Source organism: Gnatocerus cornutus, chromosome 1 (assembly GCF_029298725.1).
Source record: "Gnatocerus cornutus isolate USDA-ARS CGAHR chromosome 1, icGnaCorn1.1, whole genome shotgun sequence".
Lineage (NCBI taxonomy): Eukaryota > Metazoa > Arthropoda > Insecta > Coleoptera > Tenebrionidae > Gnatocerus > Gnatocerus cornutus.
The window spans coordinates 34,100,412-34,115,691 of NC_142233.1; the positions used below are offsets into that span (position 1 = coordinate 34,100,412).

The 15,280-nt window shown below is 35.4% G+C and overlaps 4 protein-coding genes across 4 annotated transcripts; 2 read left to right on the top strand and 2 right to left on the bottom strand.

The window, feature by feature from the left end:
- Nucleotides 1–2,482: 2,482 nt before the first annotated feature.
- Nucleotides 2,483–3,544, bottom strand: LOC148181989 (putative methyltransferase-like protein 15 homolog). The gene has a single exon (XM_088038955.1). It carries the CDS (start codon nucleotides 3,542–3,544, stop codon nucleotides 2,519–2,521), a length of 1,026 nt encoding a protein of 341 aa, XP_087895081.1. The 3' UTR covers nucleotides 2,483–2,518.
- A 1-nt stretch (nucleotide 3,545) lies between these two features.
- LOC148181990 (ubiquinol-cytochrome c reductase complex assembly factor 2) lies at nucleotides 3,546–4,064 on the bottom strand. Its single transcript, XM_088038966.1, has 2 exons — nucleotides 3,923–4,064; nucleotides 3,546–3,825 (listed from the first exon to the last, which is right to left on the bottom strand). Exons 1-2 carry the CDS (start codon nucleotides 4,000–4,002, stop codon nucleotides 3,546–3,548), a joined length of 360 nt encoding a protein of 119 aa, XP_087895092.1. The 5' UTR covers nucleotides 4,003–4,064.
- Nucleotides 4,065–4,291: 227 nt separating this feature from the next.
- LOC148181991 (dihydrolipoyllysine-residue succinyltransferase component of 2-oxoglutarate dehydrogenase complex, mitochondrial) lies at nucleotides 4,292–7,641 on the top strand. Its single transcript, XM_088038941.1, has 8 exons — nucleotides 4,292–4,489; nucleotides 4,665–4,750; nucleotides 4,798–4,914; nucleotides 5,867–6,153; nucleotides 6,203–6,482; nucleotides 6,537–6,829; nucleotides 6,875–7,032; nucleotides 7,079–7,641. Exons 1-8 carry the CDS (start codon nucleotides 4,400–4,402, stop codon nucleotides 7,211–7,213), a joined length of 1,446 nt encoding a protein of 481 aa, XP_087895067.1. The 5' UTR covers nucleotides 4,292–4,399; the 3' UTR covers nucleotides 7,214–7,641.
- Nucleotides 7,642–10,346: 2,705 nt separating this feature from the next.
- Nucleotides 10,347–12,399, top strand: LOC148181992 (uncharacterized). Its single transcript, XM_088041587.1, has 2 exons — nucleotides 10,347–10,449; nucleotides 10,828–12,399. Coding segments are annotated over exons 1-2 (1,491 nt in total). The 5' UTR covers nucleotides 10,347–10,447; the 3' UTR covers nucleotides 12,317–12,399.
- The last annotated feature ends 2,881 nt before the right edge of the window (nucleotides 12,400–15,280 follow it).

The window sequence follows — 15,280 nt, forward strand, 5'->3', positions numbered from 1 at the left end:
GTAATGCCGTGTTATCATAATAAATTTACAACTTTACTTGTATAGTTTGATATTGTAACATTAAACATTTTCAATAAAAAAACTACAGTCGCTTCGTGTTACACAGTTCATTTTTCTTTGCCGTTTTATCCTTCGCTTTGTCGGTGGAAAGTTTTCGGTAACTCGATCAGTGCCTATATTCACCTCATAATTACATATATCTATTTATTGCAAAATTAATTTAGGTCTAATTCAATTACGATGCAAAGATGTCCTGAAGGGTCTTGTCCGTCTTTTATGTGTCCAAACTTCCATAACTCTGGGTTGAAATTAGATGAAGACGCAGCCAGAGGCTGGGAACTTACCAAACCGTATACTGTGTCTGATGCTACGTCAGAAACGGTAAATGAAAGTAAATCTCATCGCGAGGATTAGTTTCCTTCGCAGACATCTTGCCACTAAAATTTATTACCATACCAACTCTATTATTAATTTAAATTAATTAATTGAAGTTAATTAGCTTCCGTTCCAGAAATCAATTCAACTGCATTTAAAGCGTATTTATAATTTGATCCTGAGTGTTTCAGTGCAATGATTACAGTGTTGTTACATAAATTAGGGTAATTGTTATTGTTAATTATTATTGGGAATGGAAATGGGAGCTTCATTGCGAGAGCTCCAGTAGTTGAGAAAATCGTTGGATATTTTTTGTCGGTTGCCAGAACTAATAGTTTAGAGGCATTGTAACTAGAGCAGACATTACTTGCAGAAAAGTTTCATGATTCTTCGTCGACAGAAAATTAAAGAATTCCGATTTAATTAGAGCTCTCGTGCATTTTTATTTTATGAGCAATTTTTACAAGTTCTCGCAATTTTTTTTTAGCTAGGTCTATGACTTTGGCAGAAAACTGTTTAAAAATTTTTTTTTTTAAATTTTCGTTTTGGAAAGGAACCAAAACATTTCACTGTATTCAATTAAATTACGTAACTTTTGCAGTTTTAATCAAAAAGTGGTAAAATTTAGAGGCTCTACTACTTTTGACTTGTTTGTAAAGTGCCTTAAATTATAAAATTGTTGGACAAAAAATTGAATTACTAGAAATTTTTATTTTGAGGATAAACCATAAATGTCCACTTTCGATTAAATTTTATAACTTTGGCAGTTTTAAACCAAAAAAACGTAAAATTTTGAAATTTCATTTCTTTCAACTTACTTAACAATTGGCCTAAATAACAAAATTTTTAAACATAAAACAAAATTTTTGGAAATTGTCATTTTAAAAACGAATTAAAAAATTCCACCGTTTCGGTAAAATCCCATAACTTCCACACTTTTAATGCAAATACAGAAAAATTACTACTATTAGCTTGTTTGTTTAGTGTCATAGGTTATGGAATTTTTGAAGAAAAACATAATTGTTAGAAATACGTATTTATTTTATAAACGAATTTTAAATTTCTACTTACCGCTTCGCTTAAATTTCATAACTTTGGCACATTTAATCCAAAAACATTTAAATTTGTTAACTACTTTGGACTTATTTAACAACTGGCTTAAATAACAAAATTTTTAGAAATTGTCTCTTCAAGACGCAAGACAAATTTTAACCGCTTTGTGTTAAATTCTATAACTTTCGCATTTTTAATCCGAAAACTGTAAAATTTAAAGACTTTGCTACTTTCGACTTGTTTATTCATTGCTATAATTACGAAATTTTTGAATAAAAAACCAAATTTTTTAAAATTGCCTTTTCAAGACGAACCAAAAATGTCCATCATTTTCGATTAAATTCCATAACTTTGACAGTTTTGAACCGAAAACAGTAAAATTTGTAGATTTTACTTCTTTAGACTAGTTCACAAAATGTTCTAAATTACAAAATTGTTGGACAAGAAACACCGTTTTTGAAAATATTTATTTTGAAGACCAACCAAAAATTTCCACCATTTCGATTAAACTCCATAACTTTGACAGTTTTAAATTGAAAACAATAAAATTTGGAGCATTTGCTTCCTTAGAGTAGTTAATCAACTGTTCTAAATTACAAATTTGTTAGACAAGAAACACAGTTTTTAGAAATTTTTATTTTAAAAACTAACCAAAAATGTTCACTATTTTCGTTTATATTTAATTTTGGCAGTTTTAATACCAAATCGATAAAATTTGGAGGCTTTATTACTCACGATTTGTTTATCATTGTTAAATTACACAACTGCAATCAGAACTTTTAGAAATTATTATTTTCACGAGAAAAGACCAAAAAAAACATCTAATTGCAAACAGAACTGTAAAGGTTTCAATAATTTCTCGCGTCTTTAATTACATTTTCTCATGTAAAATCACCATAATTACGTAAATTACAGCAAGAAAAACATCCTTGAAATCCGCAACAAAAAAGAAAAAGTCTTATTCTTTGAAGAGAAACATGTTTATCATTTTAAATAATGATCGCCGCATTTCTCACTTCATGCAAATCAACAAGAAGCATAAAAACAAGTCATATATAATTAACATTTTTTATTAATTTGCATTACAAATCTACCTAACCCTCACAGCGGCACGCAATTTAGCCGACCGACACCTCGGATTATCCTCAACTTCTTCGTGCTTAGGCACCACCACGTGCTTCAACAAACTCAACCAATTCGACTCCATGACGTTTTTAACAATCTCGTCCTTAATATTAGACGCATGACTAGTGTACTTCAAAGGAAGCGGATTCGCGGTGTTGGCGATCAAATTTCCTAATAAGTGTCGCTTTACAATGGTGTCCTCCAGGGAGTGAAATGTTAGAGTGACGATTCGACCCCCCAGTTTCAAATATTTGTGCGCAACTAGGAGCCCGTAGTTAATTTCGTTCAGCTCATTGTTAACAAAAATCCTCAAAGCTTGAAAAGTCTTCGTGGCGTTGTGTGAAGGTCTCTGCAACTTATCACTTCTTGTTTCTTCATCAAATACTGAATCTACTAACTCGGCGAGTTCTTCAGTCGTGGTCAAACGTTTGAATAAGTAGCGAGCTTCGATGATGACACGAGCGATTTTCCTCGCTTTCTTTTCTTCGCCATAAAATTTGATTATTTTGTAGAGATCTTCTTCAGAGGCTGTGGCGAGGACGTCCGCAGCTGTGGGGTCTTGGGGGAAGCGGCCACTGTCCATTCGCATGTCCAAAGGTCCGTTATGAGATATCGAAAATCCTCTATTTGGAGTATCAAACTGCATAGAAGAGCATCCAAAATCAAACAAAATTGCATCAATAGAATTCTGTCTAATGTTGTTCGTTTTTAGTAGGTCAGGCAGCTCGGAGAAACGCCCCAATAAGGGGACCACTTGCTCTGGAAACTCTAGAGACAGTTCTTTGGCGTAGGTGTGAGCAACTGGGTCTCTATCCAGCGCCAGGAGTCTAACCCCTGGAGCTTGTTCTAGAATTTGTCTACTGTGCCCCCCTGCCCCAAATGTCATATCCAAGATAGTTTGATTCGCCTCTGGTTTTAAAAAGTGTAAAACTTCTTTAGCCATGACGGGGACATGGGGGGCCACTGTACTATATCTTCTAACCAAATACATTCTATTCTTTCTTGTTTCTAAAAGAAAACAACTTTTTATATACTGGTTTATCGTCCTCTTGCAACTCCGCAAGAAACTCGTTAGACAACGCGATTTTACACTGCTCTTCCGTGAGCCCCGTGGCCGAAGACGCCAAGACTCTCGGATATTTATTCTTGTGCTCGTTATTAACTAGACGCTGCAGCGAAATGTATTGACTGTCCCAGTACTTATGGTTGCTCTCAAACTTGTTCTGTTTGTACGCCGTGTTCACCTGATTTCTGAGATATTCGCCCAAATCTCTAAAAACAAAAAGTGGGGTTATGTTCGTGCAACACCCGTAAAAAGTGGTGGTTTGAGATGAAACTTCGATTATTAATTAGGGGGAGGTTTTCGTACCTGCCGGCTTTACCCTCTTCAGCGGGCCACTTCTCCAAAATTTGTAAAATGCGTTTAAAACATGCCGTGCTTGCTGCCATTTTTTCTGGGCATTTTATTTTGTGAGGTTGGTACGGAAACACACCGCTCGATAAGAAACAGAGCGGAGTAATGAGAGGTATTTGAGGTAACTGGTGGTTTGTTGACAATGCGTGACGTCACAGAAAAAAAACAAATTACGTTCTTTATTTATTAAGAAAAAGTACAGCATGTTATATGGTCAACGTTAGGTGATATTGTAAACTAATTATAGTCGGATTTGTTAATAAATTTTTATGATCCAATTGTTTTAAATTCCATGGTGTCACCTTTAACAATTGCTTGGTGGGTTTACTGTGACGTTTGACACTTTTGACAGCGTGAATTTGGCAGCACATGATATAAGGGGCTGCCGTTCCGAAAATTGCAAATAGGCTGTTTTAGTGAAGTTTTTAAAGAATGGCGGGTATGCTTACAATAACAACGCGGACTTTACCAAGATCTACTATAAGATTGTTAAACAATTACTTAGAGAAATGTGTGGCGGAGGTAAGTGGCAAGAAAATTTGAAAGCTGGGTCAAAAATAGCCAAAGGTGCCGACTCTTTTATATGACTCCATCATTTATTGTATTATGTAATCTGTTTAATAGGCCACAACTCTTGATTGTCATAAAATGTTAGGGGTTAGGATTATGTAATAAAATGTTTAATTGAATCTTGCAGGTTCCTGGAAAGCACAGGGCGTTACATCAAGGGATAAGAACGATACAGAAGGCGAAAATTAAGTGTAGCAGTGTAGTGCTAACGAGGTACAGAGCGAAGTTGTTTTAAATTGGGGCTCATGTATCTTTTTTAGGCCCCTTTCTCTGTGCTCCCGAGAGGTTAGGTACTTTCGCTCGTCAGCCGCGCTTTTGGAAAGTCAAGTTGTAACTGTACCCCCATTCGCAGACTCTGTCTCCGAAGGCGATGTCAGGTTGGTTATTTTTTCAACTTGACCTTTATTACAACACTTATCAGTTAACTCCATTTGATAACAAAACTGTTTAACTCTTGCATAATTCCCCCCTCAGTAAATACCATAACTTTCGCATTCTTAATCCGAAAACTGTAAAATTTTGAGGTTTTATTTTTCTCGACTAGCTAATCAACTGTTCTAAATTACAAAATTGTCGGACAAGAAACACAGTTTTTAGAAATTTATACTTTTGAAGAACCAAAATCGTCTACTATTTTTGATTAAATTTCATAACTTTGGCAGTTTTAAACCGAAAAACGTAAAATTGAGATATTTTACTTCTTTTAACTTATTTAACAATTAGAATTGGTCTAAATTAAAAAAACTTTGAACATAAAATAAAATTTTTGGGAAAGTCATTTTGTAAACGAATTAAAAAATTTCATCGTTTCGGTAAAATCCCATAACTTTCGCACTTTTAATTCGAATACAGTGAAATTTAGAGAATTTGCTTCTATTAATTCGTTTGTTTACTGTCAAATTGTGAAATTTTTGAACAAAAAACAGAATTTTTAGAAATGTTATTTTAAAAACGAATTTAAAATTTCTACTATTTTCGATGAAATTTCATAACTTTAGCACTTTTAATCCGAAAACATTAAAATTTGGAGAGTTAACTACTGTTGACTTGTTTAACAACTAGCCGAAATTACAAAATTTTAGAACACGAAACATAATTTTTGAAAATTGGCATTTTGAAGACGAAAAAATAATTTCTACTGCTTATTGTCAAATTCCATAACTTTCGCATTTTTAATCCAAAACTGTAAAATTTTGGGCCTTGGCTACTTTCGACTTGTTAATGTATCGTTGTAAATTCCGAAAATTGTAAATAAAAAAACAAATTTAGTATCACCAACTCCATTTGATAACAAAACTGTTTAACTCTTGCATAATTTCCCCCCTCCAGGTGGCAGAAAAAGAAAGGCGACCAAGTCGCCGTCGACGAGGTGATCCTGGAAATCGAAACCGACAAAACCTCAATGCCTGTCCCCGCCCCAGGAAACGGGATAATCGAAGAACTCTTCGTGGAGGACGGCGCTACCGTCAAGGCTGGCCAAAACCTATTTAAAATTAACATCACTGGAGAGGCTCCGGCGAAGGCGGCGCCTGCAGAGGCCCCCAAACCTGATGCACCACCGGCGGCCGCCCCTCCGCCGCCGAAGCCTGCAGCTGCCGCTCCTCCACCACCACAAGGTCAAATAATAACATTTTTTTCTACTCAGAAGTTGAATGAGAGTTTTAGCGGCGCCCCCAAAACCCGCGGGTGCGACTCCTCCACCGCCGCCCCCGCCTAAACCAGCAGCGCCTCTGAGTTCAATCCCCGTCGCTGCCATCCGACATGCTCAAGCCATCGAAGCTGCCACTGTTAAAGTGCCCCCGCAGGACCCCACTAAGGAGATTTCGGGAACTCGGACTGAGCAAAGAGTGAAGATGAACAGGATGCGGCTGAAGATTGCAGAGAGGCTGAAGCAGGCGCAGAATGTTAACGCGATGTTGACCACCTTCAACGAAATCGACATGTCGTAAGTTAACACTCTCTTAAGGGGTTGTTTGGTAGCGTCTTCATATTATCGCAGCCACATCATGGAGTTCCGAAAAGCCAACCTCGAGGCCTTCCAGAAAAAGTACGGGGTGAAGCTGGGCTTCATGTCCGCCTTCGTGAAAGCCTCCGCCTACGCGCTCCAGGACCAACCGGTGGTGAACGCCGTCATCGACGGCACCGACATCGTCTACAGAGACTTTGTAGACATTTCAGTTGCTGTGGCCACTCCAAAAGGTCTCGTTGTTCCTGTCATCAGGAGCGTGGAAAGAATGAACTATGCTGAAATCGAACTTGCAATGAGCGCTCTTGGAGAAAAAGCCAGAAAAGGTACAATGGTAAAACTTAAGATTGGTTCTACTGAGTTATTTTTAGGTCAATTGGCTGTGGAGGACATGGACGGCGGCACCTTCACTATCAGCAACGGCGGCGTCTTCGGCTCACTCCTGGGAACACCAATCATCAACCCCCCACAATCCTCCATTCTTGGAATGCACGGAATCTTCGAGAGACCCGTCGCAGTTAAGGGACAAGTAAGTTTTGTTAAGTCCTCGAGCAGTTTCTTAAGAGTTCTTGCAGGTTGTTATTCGTCCCATGATGTACATAGCTCTGACTTATGACCATAGACTAATCGATGGTCGTGAAGCAGTGTTCTTCTTGCGAAAAATCAAACAAGCAGTGGAGGATCCGCGTGTTATCTTAGCTGGTCTCTAAGAGATATTAACAATGTACAGTACCAAAACCAATTCTCACTAATAATGTATTTGTAAAGTTACAAAAGCAGAGATATTAAAGAGTTTTAGCCAATTTACGTGGTGAGGGTTCGGTTCTTTATAACTTTACAAATTGCGAAGATTGCACGCTTTCATTCTTCTTTTATCACTCTCAATCATTTCCTTCTGGTTTTCATAAGGAACTTCTTATAAGTTCAATTGAAGTATTGATGTATGTATTGTGCCCCTTTTTGTTATCATTTTGTTGTTAATTAAAGAGAAACGAAGTTAACGAGAGTTTCTGTTCTTAGGAATTTTTTGACTTGACGCCAGATGAGAGTGCTTCATTTCTATTTATACAAATTGTCTAGAATACAATTTACGAGTAATGTGGTGTTATTTATTATTAAAAATAAAAAAAAAAAATTATCTTTGTTTTTTTTTTGCCAAAATGAAAGGTCAACTGGGGAATTGTTTGTTTCGTTTCTTGTTCTTCTAAAACAGCTAAAATTATTATTTATTAGATAGCTAATTATTTGTCGGGCGGTGTAGTGTGGAAGAACAAGAATTCGTTCTTTGATTTTCCAAAACTCAAAAATTCGGTTCTGACATTTTGTCTATTTTCATTTGTATTCCCTTGTTTCTTCTGAGTGAATTTGTCCTCCACATTGAATTTTTCTACATTCTTTGCCATTTATTGCCATTTCACCTTTTTCTTCTCTTTACTTTCTTTCTGTACCATTTCTGTTTTACGTTTGCCATTCTACTAAATTCTTGTTTTATTCCTCTGCTTTACCAGAGGACTTTTGTCTCTTATCGGTAAGATCCTTCTTCTTCAATTTATTTCTCCCCCATTCTGACCTACATTTTGCAATTTTACTTATTTTTACAGGTCTTGTGTTGTTTCATCACTTTCATTTGATAAGATTAAAAAAATCGGGAAAATTTATTTGCAACCAAGGGGAAGCAGGTTCATCCACGTTGGTACATAAATTTCTTTACCAGAAGATTTATTTCTGCTAATTGGATTTCTGTCCCATTTCCATTGCCATTTTACCATTTTTGTCCCATTTCTGTTGAATTTTCGTTCTTATCTCGATATTCCATGGCATTCTTCATTTGCCATTTTTCCCGTTTTGATTTTTATCTTGTCTTTTACCATTTACCTCAATTCTTTGTAATTCTCTGTTTTTCATTTTGGCAATTTTCCCATTTGCTTCTTTATTTCCCCATTCTGTGACATTCTTTATTTGCCATTTTACATTTGTTGGTTTTAATTTTTTCCATTATATCTCTTATCAATTCTAGTCATTTTCTTTTCTCTATTTTCAGTCCTCTGGTCACCGAAAAGAGCTTTTCTATTTCCCACAGTTTCATGCTATAATTCTTCTTTTCAAATCGTCCCGAATTCTAAATGTCTCTTCTTTTATTTCCCCGTTTTACCCAGTTTCTTGCCCATTTCGATTAAAGCTTTCCCCAACGCCACGACGATTGTCATTTTGCCAAATACAAAAATTTGAAAATTCAAAAATTTAAAAACACAAAAATTCGAAATTTAAAAAAACTCATACAAAAAATCCAAAATTCAAAAAACAAATACAAAAAATTTTAAATTTAAAAAATTGTAAATTCAAAAACGCAACAATTCAAAAAACTCAAATACAAAAATTTTAAAATTCAAAAACGTAAAATCCACAATTCAAAAACCTACTTACAAAAAATTAAAAATTCAAAATTCGAAAGAAAAAAATTGTTTTTCAATAAATTTAGATCAAAAACACAAAAATTCAATGATTCAAAATTCAAAATACTAAAACACAAAAATTTTAAAATACTAGATAGTATACATACAGTCTGGGACACAGAATTTCAAACGACCTGTCATTGTCAAATTTCGAACACTCTAAATCAATCTTTACTCACTCATAAACTCATAACCAAACTTTTAATTTTTGGCATATTTATCACACCTCACGGATTTATCAAAGTGACATGAGTAATAAGACGAGCTAGGTGCCAAATTTTTCTCATTTCAGACTGAAGCAATTGCGGTTTAAACCTTGCTTTGTTGATTACAGACTGCCGGCATTTTAATAATTGCTTGAAATATTACGCTTACAGCTCTAACAGTTTTAAAGTGTCAATCATAATGACAATAAGTTATAGACTACAATTAGTTTTTTTAAATGTCAGAAAATTACCATTTGAAATTCTGTGTCCCCAACTGTACATACTATATAATTTTAAGCTAGGATATCTGAAATTTGTGGATTTAATTAATACATACTAGAAGAGTTTTTTTTAAAACCAGCTTCACTTTTATAACTAAGCACAAACATTGTGTATATTAAATTATTTTGTTAACCAATAATTTTTGAAAACGCTCCAAAATGAGTAGGTAAGTGAATATTGTGTACCACTTACCTTGCAAAATTTTTTCTCAGAACAGCACACACGCCCTTTAAAAGTCCGAACACAACTGATTCTAATAAGTAATTCTAATATAAAGATTAATACGTAATATCCTAATTGCTCATCATTACCTTTTTCTTGAGCGAACAAAAATTTATTTGTAAATTTACAGGAGGGAAATAAATATTTTTTTCTATAAAAATAGTTACACTATAACATGTAGCAGCTTATAACCAGCGAGTAACTAATTGGTCATATGTCTATTAAAAAAATTTCAATTCAAAACCACTATTTGACATTTGACAGATAAACAATTGAGAAATAACCGAAGTGCGCAGACGCTGAATTCTATTGTGTGATTTATTAAATTTCCATTCGCAGTTGGCTTTGAGAAAAAAATTGGTGTCGTAACCAACACCATTACAGTAGTTTCGACTTAATATTTGCGAGATTTGCTAGTTATCAAACAAAAAGTCAACGCACCTCCAAAATACACGGCCTAGAATGGAAATTTAATGAATCACCCGATACATTCTTTAATTCAGTTTTTTTTTTTAATATTTTACAATGCATAAAGGTTTACCAGTCATTTCAAATAAAAGCACAATTTACCATTAAAAATTCGCGCAGACATTTTGACCCTAAAACCCATTACGCATAAGGTCCACTTTTAAAAGCACGATTTTCCGAAAGTTTACAAAGAAACGGAGAACTGCGCAAGTGCGTCTTACAGCGTCGTGGTATTCTGGTGTTTCCCTGAATTTCGCTTGTGTCTGCAGATAAGCGTTATTACAAGTGAAACAGTTCGATTTAAGACGTAAAAATGTAAGTAGAAGCTTTTCTTTAAGTAATTTCTCCGATTTGAGTCAATTCGAGCTTTTACACGTGTTGGAACTAAAGGCAGCAGCTCCGACAGACATTACAGCATTCGGTAGAACGCAATCTTGCAATTTCACTTGACCAGAGACATAAGCTAGATCTTAACGCCCTAAAAACGTAAAATTTGATCGCCTAAACTTCCATGAAAAAAATTCGGGTTATCTCTACATTAGTCATCAAGAAATAGAGAAGAGATGACATCATCGGATGTTTAGATATCTGATATCCAGCTCTTTCACTAAAATAAACATTTACATATACAGGGTGATTATTCAAAGTTGTTTAACAACAAAACTCGACCTCACAGTCTTTTTTGCACTCCAGGAACAAATCCAACAATGCAGAACTCGGGGCCTTCATCAAGAAAATGTTGGCCGAGAAGGCCTTCAGCTGCTCGATCTGCGAAAAGTTGCTCCTCGCGCCTGTAATCATCGTCGACAGCATAGGAAATGTTTGTCAACCTTGCTATGAATCCGCTGATAATTCCGACTGGACCAGCATCCCCAACACTAAACTAAACGTGATTCTTAAAGAGCTAACTTTTCCCTGCAAGTTCCAACCTGAAGGATGCAGCACTAATGTTATTTACGACGAGTTAAAAAACCACGAAGAAGAGTGCGTCTATCGCTCCATTTCTTGCTTATTGTCGGAGGACGACTGTGAATGGACCGGGCGTCCGATTGATCTGTTTCAACACTTCAAAGACGACCACTCAAGACACGTAATTATTAGCCCGTTCAACGAGTTTTCCTTTGAATTGAACGTGGCGCAGTTCAGCAACGTGACGAAGATCCTCAACAACAAAGGGAGGACTTGTGTCCTCAGGATCAAGACGATTGAAAACGACGGTTTGATTCACTCTCTTCAAGACATCCAACCCGGTAGCGACGTCTTCTTAACACTCAAATACGTTGGAGAAACCAGTGAGCATAAACTCAAAATGAAGTGTTTACCTTTCTCTTCAAGTGTTGATAAGCGCACTTCTCGAAAAATCCGCCTGTCTATGTTGACAGAACTTGGAGGAAACACCGTGAAAGTCGTGATCCAGCCGGACTTGCCAGAACTGAAGAACTTGAACGCTGAGGTTATCAGACACTTGGAGTGCTTTGTCTGCAAGGACTTGATGCGGCCTCCGATTGTGCAGTGTCCAACCGGGCACAGCGTCTGCGGTTCTTGCAAAACGAAGTTAACGGAGTGTCCTCCTTGTCGCGTCTCTTATTATGGTAGCAACATAAGAAACTTCTCTCTGGAGGGTTTAACACCTTCTGTACAATATCCGTGTGTTTACAGTCAGTACGGCTGCATCGCCACATTCCTAGGAACGGAAATTGACAAACACGAAGCAATTTGCGAGTTTAAGATGTACGATTGTCCAGTCACTTCCTGTAACTTCACAGGGAGTTACTCTGCTTGTAAGAATCACTTTAAAGCGAACCACAGCTGTAGCTTCATTCAAGGTACATTTTACGAAAGTAATTTTACTCTTGGTTCGACCACTACAGAGACGAAGTATTTTTTTGAACACAATAATATTTACGAGTTGACGTTTAGCCGATCTTCAAGATCGTGTTCTTGGTCCGTTCGCATTTTGAATCATTTTGATAAAGATGCGAAGTTCTTTTTTATGGTAGCTGTGAACGATCGGCAAGTTTTGCAAAAGAAAATGACCAAGGCTACCTTGTGCATGGATCAGGGTACTACGTCGACTGATGAAAATATGGTTTCGTTTCCTTCTGATGTTTTGAAGGTCTACGAGAATGTTGAAAACAGCATGATTTATTATTCTTGCGAAATTTTTGAGCAAGCAAATTGAAGTGTTCTTTTTATCTTATAACGTATGTTATAATTTTTATATCTTACCATTTGTGTTTTTTTACTTATTTTCGTATTTGCGATTTTGAATTACCATTTTTGCTTTTGTTTCTGTTCTAATTTTTTATTAAATTTTATTTGCATTCTTTTCGTTTTTCTGTATTAGATATTTAACAAAGTAAAAATTTTCAACGATTAGATTTTCAAGTTCCTCGATCTTCCAAATTCCCAATTTCCAGATTCTGGAGCTTTAGGTTCTTATTTTTTTAAATTCTTAGATTCAGTTTCAAAGTATTTAACTTTCTTCAATTGAGACTTCTTTGGATTCTCAAAATTCGAATTTAAATAATTAAGGGGATCTCGAACAAATTTTAATATAAGGCAATTTCAATGTATTTTTCCAAACACGATTACTCGAAAACTATTTGAGTAAATTGCTTTCTGTTTTTTGCATATGAATCTGTTCAACGTGCACTATGTTAAATGCTATATACAATATTTGTAAAGTGAATATATTTGATTAATTAAATACGAAAACTTGGCTGAAAGCGAAATAATTTTTAGCATTCCACATGCGTAGACTTTTCAAAATTCACACATACGTATTTTGAGAACAACCAAACAGTAGTATAACGTCTTGTTGTCAAAATTATGACTTTGGGGTGGTGAAACGACTAAAAAATATCTCGTAATTTAATAGCTATTAAGACAACTAGTGTTTTATAGAGAGTTTAAAAATCGAGTTCGTAGTTAAAATCCGAGCGAGCGGAGCGAGCGAGGATTTTATAGAACGAGATTTTTTAACTATAAAACATGAGTTCTCTTCAAGATTTTTTCTAACACTAATGCTTGTTTCATGAAAAATGTTCTTTGATTATAAAATTCTTAATTGTAGCAAAATTGACACATTGTGTGTGGTGGGTAAAGGGTGCGGTGGTAGGTTTCCTATAGTAACAGTAAACAAATTGTGAAAAAAACAATTTGCATCGGTTAAAATGTGCGAGAGTGTTCCTCAAAAAATTAAGGAAAAAGGTAAAGAATTACGGGGCAATTTGTTACCTGCAAAATCAAAACCCGCCTACGAGAAAGTGTATCATTCATTTCATGACTGGAAAAATAAGAATGGCATCACGGAAGTAACGGAAGATGTCATTTTAACATTCCTGGATATTGAGGGTAAGTGCGTAAACAGAAATGGAACATTTTTGAAAAACTAACACATTTACTTTTTAGTCGCAAAAGTTGTCACCAGCCTCATTGTGGCCAGAGTATTCCATGCTCAAGGCTACACTAAAAGCCAAAGACAACATACAAATTGACAAGTTTGGTGCTGTTATTCCTTTCTTAAAAAAATTAAATGTTGGTTATCGCAGTAAAAAGTCCAAGGTCTTGACACAAGAGGAAATTAGAACATTTTTACAACAAGCGGATGAAGGGGAATATTTATTTGTCAAAGTAAGGAATAAATTATACTTAGGGTGGGTTTCACCGACCGCAGTTAAATAACTTATTAACTGTCGAATAAGGATATTTTTTAAATAAATGTGACAGCTGTCGTTTTACCAACTTCAGTTAACGTTTATTAATCAAATAAAACCATAAATAAACTAACTGGGCAAAGTTGGTCGGTTAAATCAAAGTTAAATCAAATTCAATTTTTTGTGCAATGGATCCATTTTCTGTTTTGTAAATCTCAACTTGTATAATAATAAACACACATATTTTATTTGTATTACAAGCTTTGTAGGCATAGATTTACAACACAATTGCAAATATTCCACCTTTTGCACTATCGACCTCCAAAAACCTCGGTCTGTAACTACTTCCATCCACTCTTTCAAGATCCTCCTCGACCTTTTCTAACCATCGTTTTCTTAGTCTCCCTTTTCTTGTTTTATCTATCGGTCTCCTGCATAGGACTTGCTCATGGTAGAGTGCATACACACCTCTTGGTTAATTCTTCTCTGCCATCCCAATATTTAGATTTCAACATAGCTTTTAAACTTTCGTATTTTCAGTTTTCCTTTGCAACTCTGGCTTTTATTTCTTTCTCCTCTTTTCCTACTTGCACTAGATGCACGAAGTCTTCAACATCTTCAAAAATATATTTTCTATTAATTTCGCCGTCTCTCACTTCACATTGTCCAGCTTATTCTCTATCTGGACTCGCTATCACCATGTATTTTGTTTTTTTCTCATTAATTTCCAGTCCGACTTCAAATACTTCTCCTTATTCTAATTTTCTTACCACCCCCTTTAGCTCTTTTTCCGATTTAACTAACACACAGACATTTATAAAGCGATTCACCAACCCAAACTTTCATATCAATTGCTTGATTTCCTCAGAAGTTAGGACCACCATTTTGCCAATAATGCAATGTCGTTCGCAAATGCAATGCACTACCTCATTTATTGTTTCTACCAGCGTCATTCTTGTTAATCTTACTGATTTTTTCGGTATTACCAACTGTAGCATTGCGCGATAAACTTATTCTCTCTTGATACAGACATAACAAGGAGTTTTGGTATAATTTGCTGACTGTTTTCAAAAACGTAAACTTTTATATAACTGTCAACGATGGCACTTCAATGTACACTCTAGGCAAAAATAACTCTCTAGTTAACTATTCGTTAAATAATAAAACAGATGTTAAAATATTTTGGTGAAACAAAATTTTACTTAACTGACAAATAAAATTTATCTATTGAATAACTAACTGAGCATTTAACTGAAGTTGGTGAAACTCACCCTTAGACATAAATTTTATGAAATTTTTCAGGTTGCACTGATCTTCGGAGTTGCTGGAGCCTGTAGAAAAACCGAATTGGCCGCTATGGAATTCAGTGACGTACATGATTGTGGTGACACAATAAATGTCATTATTCCGGATTCTAAAACCCATAAGGAACGACGATTCACCATTGTTATTGAAGGTTTTGGGGTTAATCCCATCGAATTATATAG

Bases quoted from the DNA above. Each gene is read 5' to 3' on its own strand.
- LOC148181991 (XM_088038941.1), top strand. From the start codon at position 4,400: ATGGCGGGTATGCTTACAATAACAACGCGGACTTTACCAAGATCTACT. The intron at 4,751-4,797 runs GTACAGAGCGAA...TATCTTTTTTAG, and splicing joins AGCAGTGTAGTGCTAACGAG to GCCCCTTTCTCTGTGCTCCC. The intron at 7,033-7,078 runs GTAAGTTTTGTT...GAGTTCTTGCAG, and splicing joins CCGTCGCAGTTAAGGGACAA to GTTGTTATTCGTCCCATGAT.
- LOC148181990 (XM_088038966.1), bottom strand. From the start codon at position 4,002: ATGGCAGCAAGCACGGCATGTTTTAAACGCATTTTACAAATTTTGGAG. The intron at 3,826-3,922 runs GTACGAAAACCT...TTTTGTTTTTAG, and splicing joins GAAGAGGGTAAAGCCGGCAG to AGATTTGGGCGAATATCTCA.
- LOC148181989 (XM_088038955.1), bottom strand. From the start codon at position 3,544: ATGTATTTGGTTAGAAGATATAGTACAGTGGCCCCCCATGTCCCCGTC.